Source organism: Anthonomus grandis, chromosome 9, assembly GCF_022605725.1.
Source record: "Anthonomus grandis grandis chromosome 9, icAntGran1.3, whole genome shotgun sequence".
NCBI classification, from domain to species: domain Eukaryota; kingdom Metazoa; phylum Arthropoda; class Insecta; order Coleoptera; family Curculionidae; genus Anthonomus; species Anthonomus grandis.
In genome coordinates, this window is record NC_065554.1 from 14,933,748 (window position 1) to 14,945,199 (window position 11,452).

General features: G+C 30.2%; 1 protein-coding gene across 4 annotated transcripts in view; it reads right to left on the minus strand.

The window, feature by feature from the left end:
* LOC126740174 (TBC1 domain family member 1) overlaps positions 1–11,452 on the minus strand; it is an 87,977-nt gene that overhangs the window by 20,395 nt on the left and 56,130 nt on the right. Inside the window, exon 1 of one of the 4 annotated variants that reach the window (XM_050446107.1) lies at positions 10,863–10,980. The exons of 2 other annotated variants lie outside the window; for them this stretch is intronic. Coding sequence is in view for 1 of the 2 variants with exons in the window: in XM_050446105.1 (XP_050302062.1) it covers positions 1,668–1,769 (102 nt within the window). In the remaining variant the exon portion in view is untranslated. Of the gene's footprint in view, positions 1–1,667; positions 2,047–10,862; positions 10,981–11,452 lie in introns of those variants that run through there. One more of the 4 variants, XM_050446105.1, reaches the window with a different exon arrangement.

Consider the following 11,452-nt stretch of genomic DNA (forward strand, 5'->3'; position numbering starts at 1 on the left):
TGAAATACTTTGCAATCTTGTATCAATTAAATGAAAGTAATTAAATTAACTCATTAAAACTATATTCTTGATTGTTACATGTTAAAAATTGCCTTTTGTGTAAATTTGCATTTCCTTAGGGTTTCCTTGCATTATTTTAGTAGGTAAGTATCAATTTCCTAAAAAAATTTCGAATTCTATATAAATAATATATAAATATAAAATATAATATAAAAATATAAAAATGATTGGTTATGATATTTTTTTTGTCCTTTTTCTTAAGAAATAAGATTTCTAATTGGTATCAGAATCACATTAAGTAGTTTGAAGTAGATTTTAGATAAAGCAGAAACAATTAAACAAAGTTGATCAGTTAATGATATTTTTTTATTTTTTAACATAAAATTGAACTGGTCTTACGAAATAAGGCAAATTAATAAAAATATCAAGCATATTTATTATGAATAAAAATAGGTATTTATGCCAATATTTTTTTGGAATGTAAAAAATGCTACATATAAAATCTAACCTTTTGATATAATGCAACGTAAAAAATAATTTTTAAAATTTAATTGTAGGCTAATTTTTATTCGAATAATACAAGAAAATTCTATTTTTTAGGAATTTTTCAACTAATTTCTCTTTTATCCCTTTACAAATTATAAATAATGATTTTTAAATGGGCTATTTTAAAATGGTTTACATTGTTCTATTAAAATCAAGCCTGGGAATAAAGTTGTAGGCTATTTCCATAAAATTTGCATATAGAAAAGAAAATTTTTAGAGCCGAAAATAATTGCACAAAAAGTAAATATGGAACGTTCTAGACGGTAATAATCGTAGTCTAAAATGAGAAATTTTACAAAAAAGAAATATGATTATAAGTTAGTAACACGCTATTACGAGTTTCTTTGGTTTTTCATTGTTGGCATCATTAAGGCGAGAAAATGAATTTAATTTCCCGAAAAAAAATACAATTAATATTCAGGAAGATTTTGCGTTTGATTTTTCTATACCATATTTTTAAATTTGTATCATAGAGGATTTCCTAAAAAAATTAATTTATACTATATACAACTATTAAAAACCTTAAAAAACTATGCAAATATATTATTCTAGACAATTGCTTACGACATTTAATAACAAAATAATTCTCCGACATTTTTACTTGGAAAAAGATTATCGTAATAATCGAAATTAAATCTTTAAAAATTATGAGAAATGTCATTCTTTTGAAATTTCCTATACATATATAGCATGTAAAAAAAAAATCTTTTTGCGTCTTGTTCAAGTATTTCTCATTTTTTATTGTTGGCGAGGCAATTTGTTTTTTTTTCTATTTCTAGAAAGATTGATACATAAAATGATAACAGTTTACAAAGAACTTTTTATATAAAATATTAAATAATCTATACCAAGCCGGTAGTCTATGAATTAAGCAACTTCATTCCTATAATGTATGTACTTTTCTATGATCACATAAAATATATACATATTAATGGTTTGTTTACTCTTTTTGGGAATCAGTCGAGAGCACAAAATATATAATTATTAAATAATATAGCGTTTTTTTATGATTTAATTATTAAAAATAATAAAAAAATATAAATAAATCAACCCACTTTAAAAGTAAAATATTATTTTAATTCTGACTTTGGCCTTTGCTCCTTACTTTTAATTAAACTTACAACTTTCCTCTCGATGTAGGAGGCATCACTTTTGCTATGAGGCTCTGCGATGTAAGGACTATGTAAACCGACAGGAACAGATATCATTTGTCCGAAATTCATTGTTATTTACACAAAAACTACTTGTAATAAAATATTACACGTTATTTTACACAACACAATATTTTACGACAAAATTATTGGTAATTAACACAAGCGAATTAAAGGATGCAGGAAAATATAATAATTTTGATCTTTTATCACAAACAATAGCATAAAACCGGATTTTCAAGTGAAACAAGTAAAAAATATAGATCATATGGGAAAAACTCAATTACTAGGAAAAATTTTTAGAAAAAAAGATTTTCGCGATGACGCGGGACTTTATTTTCGGGAATCACTCGTTGGACTAGTGGTGCCTGTTGGCCTCATAGCCAATATTCCCACTGAAATGCCTTGTAGTCCGGGAAAAAAAGGGTAAAAATTCTTCGCCATTTTATGAATAAAACCATAATTTTTTAAATTACTCTTTTAATTCTATGACTTGAAATATAATGACAATTATAATTTGTATAAAGGGTGCCTTTAACTAAGTCGACACTATTGGCATCCAAGAGTGGAATCTCTGGCGATACTCTTCTAGCACTCTGTCATTATTCATTATTATTTTTTCGGCATATAAGGTAAAATGTTAACATATCACATTTTTCAATATGCGTAAAAGGCATTTTAGTAATTTAGATTTTACAAAAATCACAAACTTTGCTAACATGTAACTGTATGTATTTATTTATTTTGTTAAATCTCTATGGCTACTGTTATTTTATTATTCAAAAATGTTTTATTGCACTCAAAAGTTCAAACCCAATTTGGCTGAGTTTGGTAAAATTAATAATATCGCTATAACATTGTTATTTTTCGGTTTAGGCTATTAGTGTAAATAACATATTTTATTAAGAAAATTATTTTCTTTTGATTTATGTAATTATAAAATGCTGGGGATTCCAATTAACAAAAGTACATTTTTCATTCTCGATGTTCATTTATTTTTGCTTTCACTATTTGAATTTAAAAAAAATCCTAGTAGTATATCTAATTAATATTAACAAAGATGCCAATAGTGCCAACTTAATTGGAGGGACCCTGTATAATACGAATAATTAGTTTACTAAATTTTGATTTATTGCTAAAATCTATGAGTCTGTAGAAAAAAATTAGACAAAAAAACCTGCTAGAAAGTCGATTTACGAAAAGGAAAAGGAAATTTTAGTGGACTGAAATAAATCTATCAATATATAGGAAGAAGAAAGTCAGTTGAGCTGAATTTCCAATTTGCTTGAAAAATATAAATCTTATTCTAAAATGGATTTGCACTGTTGACTTCATATATCTAATTTCGAAGATATTCTATAAAATTCTTAACAACATAACATTCTGTTTTATTTCACAATATAAGTCACAAATTCATTAATATAAAATGAAATGATTTCTAAATAAATAGGTTTGGCCATATCCGGACAAACATTTTTATACACACCAAGCTCAATCTTTCGACAAATGCCTAATATTCTCTGGCATACCTCTAAATTTCATTAAGTTCAGCTTCTTACATCTTTTATAGCCATTTTGTAGGGCCCCAATGGTCACCAAAATTTAGAGAATTATCTTTTTTTGAGTTAATTTGTTCCGATTGTTAGTATAAGGTACTTGAGACTCTACTTAAAGATCGGATTATGAATTATTAACTTAATTTATTATTCTATGTAGCAACTTAGGCTGTTGAATTTTGAATCAGGTCAGCACTCCCATACCACAGATTTGACCATTATAGTGACAAACTATTGCAGACCTATTTAAGTGGTAGCAATCACTTTATTTACTTTGAAGTCATTTCACATTTTATCGATATGCTGATGATACTACTTTCTTTATTAAGGATAATCGTTTTTTAAATAAATGTTGCAGGACACATATCAGTCTTCTGCTTCTTTTAGCAATTCTAACTAATTAAGTCAAAAATACAACACTTAATTTTTTTAATTTAAGATGTTAATATCCAATAACCCCTCCTAGGACGTATCTGTTAACTTTTTTGGTATTAACACTGGATAGTACGTGAAACTCTGGATAGTAATGTCATGTTGAAGAATTGTCTAAGCCAACTTTTAGGTGTTTTATTTTTATAAATACTTTGATATCTAAGAGTAATTGGGCAAATAAATTACACAAAATGCTGTAATATTTATTATCTAGAACCTAGAACCTATACTCTTGCGGGTCTATTACTTGTTTGGTTATTCTGTGAAATTCAAATTTATCTGTGAGGCATAGTAGCACTCACCAGTATTTCACTAGGATCACTATTTCACTATTTTTGGCATTAGTTTTAACAATTTCAGTAATATGAGGGTTGATGATATTCTCTAGCATATATTTACATATCATTCTGTCAAGTTCTAATATATGTTTAACATGCATTTCCTAGATATTGCGACTGGAATTTTTTTAATACATGCGGATTGATAGAAACGTAGTAATAGTATAAAAATATAACAGATACCAGCGAACGTGTAAATTTAATATCGCTTTATCTACCATTTGAACTTGCCTTTTTTCCAAAATTAACGGACAATCCGTTTTTTCACAGGAATAAGACGTTTTTTCACAAGAATAAGAGACGTTATATTTCAACATAAAAATCTAAAATTTTTGCCAGTTTATACAATTCAAGAATCGAGTTTTTGCAGATGTTTGCATTTTCAAATACTGCAATATTCTTGAAAAATTTGTTCTATAGTCGAAAAAGATATACGTAGTTCTGATAATGGCTTTTTCTGAGCCCAAATAAAGAAAAAATAGTAAGGTCACTTTTGTATAGTAAAAATATCAAACCAAGTGTGTATAAAAGTGAAGATATCAATATAATATGAATGAAATGCCCTTCTAATAATATGCGCATCGTTACCTCTTAAGCGAGGAAAAAATTAACAAACTTTGTTGGATCTCGTTGGTATTAATTTTATGTGATTTTATAGAGAAGATAGTAATTAGTTTTGATGTTAGCCTCTAACTTTAAAAAATTGGTAAGTTAACTATAATTTTAATTTTAAATATGCTAATAAAATGAAGACCTGGTCTTTTCTTAACACAGTTAATTACTTAATTTAATTAATTACTTTCTTAACACACTTAAGGTAAATCGAGTTATATGTAGTTGGATTAGTTGTCTGTTATTTTCGTTTGGTATCTATTTTTTAGAAAATGTAGTAAAAGTTATTTGTGTTAATTCCTTCTAACCTTGAAGAAGATAAATTTGATTTGTATGTCTTTAACCTACTACTTTACTCATCTATAATACATCCAAGAAATTTGATATATTTAATCATCATACATATAATATACTATCTTTCATTTATTAATTATTGATTATTTACTTTAATATTTATTTCTTTACTTTAATATATATTAATTGAGAGCTCAAAATAAGGACTTATGTAGTGTTCAAGAAGAAACAAAAATGAATCCTTCAGATTCATTAAACCTATTTATCTACATATAAACTCATACAAATTTATATTTATACTGATTTAAGTAAATATTTAAGTGGACAAAGAGGTTGAAGCTAAAAATCAAAAAATCTTTTATTAAACTATATTTTTTCCACATTTTTACTGCACTATAAAAAAAATTACCAGCTGGTTTGCCTGATCGCACTTCCATGAAACTGGCAAGTTAAAAAAACCCCAATGTATGTTGTAAATTGAACTGGTCATGCAATAAGTTAATAATGATTTGTGCCTTACTTTTGGTTTTTTTTTTTAAATGACCGTGCATGTGCCGACTAAGAATGAATTATTTAAAAATAAAATAAATTTCAAACTCTGATTGGAATATGCTCTTCCTACTCGCGTCCAGACTAATGGTGATATTTTTAGACTAAAACATAAAGGTGGTTGCTTACACATACACAACAGTCGACCTTTGACCATCTGTTTGTCCTACATCAAGATTTATTGAATCTTCTATTTTTGATTCGGGTTCAATATCAACAAAAAATATTTTAAAATGTAGAATTAAGCATTTATAAAAAAAACGATTTAAAGTGTTAAGGACGACTTAATGTATTGTTAAATATAACTTTTGAGCAAATCTTAAAATTGATGATTTTTCATTGTTAAAACCACTATTAACTCAAAACCTATAGTATATATAATTTCATTAAACAAAGGAAATTATATTAGCATTAAACTGATAAATATATATGTATGTATTCGGAGGCCATATGGTTTCTTTTGTTGTGTACAACAGAAATTTAATACAAAATACATAGTTTTATGATAATATGATAATTGACCATATGTGTGATAAAATGGATCTAAATATCATTTATTGTGCAATAAAAAACCATTTACAATTCCAACGCTTATTAGTATTTAAATTTTTAAGGATACGTGCCATTCAATAAATGATAAACGATGGTTTGTTTATTTATCTCCTGCCAGAATTAGAATTTCTAGTGAATATGCAAAGCGTTTTTTTTAAACATACAGACCTTGGTATAGTTAAAATAAGTGCAAAATGTTTAATGAATAAGTGAAAAAAAGATTATATCCCAAGCTAAAATTATATAAATTTAATAGAAATATTCGTTTAATGCCCTTAAGTAAGCCTACTTACCCTCTACTAATTGGTGGTAGAATATTAACATACATTACCATGTTTTTTATTTTCAATTTTTTCCTAATATTATCATTTTTGACAGCGACTAACCTAAAGTGTAATTATTAGGAGTGTTATGATTTTAAATTAGAATAAGTTATATCTGACTGCGACCAAATATAACTTATGTACACTTGTTTAAAAGATATCTAAAAAAGTTTTTTTAACTTCATGGGATTTAGGGTTTTTTCCTTAGGATTTTAACTGATGTGAAACAATCAATAGATAAATCAAAAACAAAATAGAAAAATTTAAATATTATGTAAGGAGAATATATAAAGAATATTTGACAATATTCTTAAGTCGATGCGAGCAACTCGTTTGAAATACTTTCAAGATGCCGACACTTTTCACACTCACGAAGTTGAGACCTACAGGTGTAGTAGTTTTTACGTTTAGTCGTTATTTTAAATGAAAAACCCAATACATTAAATTAAATTTTTAAATTTCTTGTAGGGTTCTTCGTAAAGAACTATTTTTATTAGAATTTGTATGAAATTTCTATAATTATTAATACAGGATAGTCAAAAAAGAGGAATAATTTTTTTTTTATTTTGAAGGAACTTAACAACCCATTTTAAGTGACTGTATGTGACTTTATTCACATAAAGTCACTGCTAATCATTTTCAAATTGTGAATAGTAAATCGTATCGAAACGACTAACATAACAAACGCAGACATTTGTTTTTTAATTCAATTTAAGAACTTTTAAAAAATCTTTTGAAAGTTTTGAATTAAGGTTTGAATTTTTATTATTAAATCAACCAATTATATTTTTATTATATCAAGACTTAATAATTAAGATCTATTTACTGAAAATTTTGTCTGATATGCAATCCATCCTCAATTATTTTATTAAAAGGCTGGTGATTGAATGATTTTCTGATTCAAAAGAGCGTATAAATATTACTGAAAACAACTCTGATTCGCGTATAAAAAAAAAAACAAAAAAGAAAAAAATGAAGAGGCCCAAACTCCTAAAAACAAGCAATGAAAAAAGACTAAAAAATAGAGTAGGCAAAAAAGGCTGGCATACCTACTCAAAAGGCAGAAGCATCTGCCAAGGCTCTACACCCAGTGGCCGCAGACATAGGGGCTGAGGGTAGCACATATGACCCGAAAATGCAAAGGTCTGAACAGGAGACGGCACCTAAATCCACAGCCAAAAAGAGGCCCAAGGATGAAAAACCATCCACCTCGCGAGCTGCAGTCAAACAAACTAGTGTCCACTCAAAAGCAGCCGACAACCTCATACAAAGACATCACAGTGGGAGTCAAAATTGCGGTTCTGGCAAAGATATTCAGAGTATCACTCTGGATAAAATTGTGGCTGACAAGGATCAGGCTACAAAATCTGCTTTTCTGAGGTGTACTTACAAGGCAGGATACCTAGTCCTGCATTGTGAAGATAGCGCAATGTAAGGATAGGGTAAATTGATAAAAATTATGGACCATGGGAGCTAAAAAGAGCAGAAAAAGGCTTTCTTGTTACATTGGTCCTTTCGGTGCACCAAAAATCAGCAGCCAGCGGTATTTCAGCAAATGGAGGCGGTTGAGTTGGGGAGAAGCAGGAAAGACCAACTTCCAAATAAGAGGTAACCACATGAAATATGTACAGCCAAATCTTTATTGTGCTAAGGCTGTATCGGCCGATATTAGCAGAAGGTTTGCTGGTGGCACCATCAACATAGGGCTTATACAAGATCCCTGGATATTAAGAGATCGTATATCAGGCCTCAATGTACAAAAAGGTAACTTAAGGGGTGCGCTTATCATGTACACCGATATTAACTATTTGCCTCTTATAGAATTTAAGGATGGTGAAACTGCTATAGTGCTAGTTGAGTTGGACTTAAACGGAAGCAGAAGAGAGGTGCTTATTGCCTCAGCATACTTCCCGAGGGACATAGACATAGCACAACATCTTAATATCAAGAGACTAGTAGAATATTGTAATTGAAATGGTTGTATTGTAGGTAGGAAAAAAAGACCCTAATCGTTGGCACGGAAGCACGGATATGAATGAAAGAGCTGAATGACTCCTAGAATACCTAATGCTCACTAACATGGGGACTGCACATAGGGAGAATAATCCAACAGTTTACAACACTATTATGGAAGAGGTTCTTGATCTGACACTCATAACTAACAAATCTTTTGATATGATCAGTGACACTGGAGGTTCTCTTAAGAGGACTTCATGTCGGATTATAAACACATCATTTTTGATGTAAGGAGACCGATAAAGAGTCAATAATAGAAACCCTAGGGAAACCTGTTGGTTAAAATATTAGATTCATATTTCCCATTATATCATCTGAGGAATTGGATACATTAGTAGAAAAACTTATACGATAATATCCTCATTCCAAGACTCCACGAAAAGAGTATGTACCTTCGTGAAACAGAAGTCTTGAGAAACTTTGCAGCAAAACAAGATTGGAATTCAATAGAGCCAAAAGAACTGAAAATTGGGAACAGTCCAGGGAAGCCTTAACTCGACATCGAAGGTGATTAGGACCTCATTTGGAGCCACGGATCTTAGTATCACTGCGGTTCCCCACAGGGCGGGGCATTATCTCCCGTTCCATAGTCTGTATTGGTGAATAATATATAGATACTGACCAAGCTCCTTAACCGGAGAGGGCACAAGACCATCGATTATGTGAATGATATCTCATACATCTCATAAATCCGGCGAAGATGGCCATTTTACGTACCATTTACCAGGAAAAGGATGATGGATGTTCCAGCCTTAGGATAGGCGGCATCGAGGTCATTCTCAAAAAGACGATAAAATATCTAGGTTTCATCTTGGATAGAAAGGTAACTTGGGAACTGCACCTCGAATCAGTAATAATAAAGGCCACAAGGAACCTTTGAAGGGCAAGACAACTACATGGTAAATTCAGGGGTATGAATTCCAAAATGACCTATTGGATATATACCCAGATGGTGAGATTCAACATACTGTATGGTATTCTGGGCATCGGCTATGTCTATACGACAGGAGGCAGCCACGAAAACAGTCTCCAGGAAAGAAAACCTTAAGGCGGGCAACCTTACTGGTTATTTGTCAATCCTAAGAGAAATCTGGGATATATTTGATATATCTCAGGCCGGCGATCATAAGGACCCGGTAAACTTGTTTGGATAGAAAATCCCTACAAGAGAAGAATAGTACACAAACCCAAGGTGATTGGGGTGATGAATCGCAAACACGGATGGATAAAAAATGCCCCAAGGAGTTGGGGCAGGAATAGTAGGGTCTAGAGCACACAAATCTATAACACTAAGCAAGGATACAACAATTTTTTAAGCGGAACTGGATATTGGAGACTATCAAATCGTAATCCGGAAAGGACACATGGAAATATAGGTTAAGATATTTTCGGATAGGTAATTGGTTTTTAGGTCCAGATTACTACTGGAATGACACAGCAGGGTCAATGACATCTGCAATGACTACCTCTAAAAAATGGGCTTATTTGACACAGACATTACAGATTCTGCGATGAGAAAGAGGATGGAACACTAGATTGCAAATTGCGGAGCACTCACAGGAAATACAGGATCTTATACATATGTATGCTGAGTAAATAGAATTTGCTGACGCTCCTACTGAAGCAGCTGATCCTGTTCGCGATTGAATAGACATTTTGAATAGATATAATTGAATAGATATAATTGAATAGATAATAATTGAATAGGGACAGGAACAGCACAATAGGTCAACAATGGTCGCAGTACAAAAGGCCATCCTGGGCCAGACCCCATTCACTACATTACATTACACTGCCTAAAATAAAAACACAATTGAAACAGCTATGTAGCTATAAAATGAAAGTAATTATTCACAATACAAGAGTACAACAAAAAAATAAATGGAAGCAACTAATGCTAGGAGCGAAAAAGACATTAAAAGGAAAAATAACAAAATACACGACAGTCAGAGATATGATTCAAGATGTATTCTCATTTAAATATACTTAAAGGCACAACAAATTATATTTAAGGTTGTAGATTATAGAAAAAGTATCCAGCCATAGGATTTTTTTAATGATTCCCCACATGACAGTTGAGAAATTATTCTGATTGTTTGCTGAATTAACTATTTCGTAAATTTTCATTTCATAATGCAGGAATATGATAGATGGTTTAACAAAACACGTAAAAAATAGGTGGTTTGAATAAAAACAAATGAAGGCTACATTTTTGTTGTTGCTCCTTTGTTTTATCATTTTGCATCAGTTTAAAGTTGGCTCCGAATCTTAAAGGGCAGGTTTAAAAAAAAACATTTGATTTTTGAGTAATCATACACAGTCCATATGGCTGTAAGATGTAATTTTCATGTTGTTTTCCGTTAATCGAAAAACAACTGCATATACTTTTCTTCCAGAAAAGAAACTTACTTAATAATCTTTTACTCCACAAAAACTAAAATACACATCTCAACTTTCTAGGATTCATGTGTGTAGAAATACAGTGATACTTACTTAACCGACATGGATAAATAACATTTCTGTTCTAGACTCCACAGTCCCTTGGACACTAACAATAATGATCCAGAGGTTTTTGTGAGAACATGGTCGTGACTTGTATTGGATAAACTGCCCGAAAATAATAATTCCTTATCAGTAAAGCTTGATGTCAATGATGAGTCAATCGAGCAATATCAATAAAACGACAACTTCACCTTGAATCTAGTTAAAGATTTTTTCATGAGGACTTCATCCATCATTTAATTAAATTCCCTTGATAATAAATTTGACAGATCTTATCGTTTTTAAGAAAATATTTAAACGACTTTTTAAAGTAAAAAGATTTAGTGTTTCAGATATCACTCCCTTTATATTAATAATTATAGATGATTTAGTTGATTTTAGGGTAATTATATTGAAAAGATACCGCTCAGTGTACCATGGAAGTATTTTAGAAAACAAACTTTTAGAAATTTTGAAAATTTTTAATATTAAAAGAAGCTCGTTGGGTTTCTTTTAATTATTTTTAAGTAGTTAGAAAGTGGCCCAAGGAACGGCTTCCAGGTACATGAACTGATAGGCAAGGTGCAGTGCAAAAGCCAGAT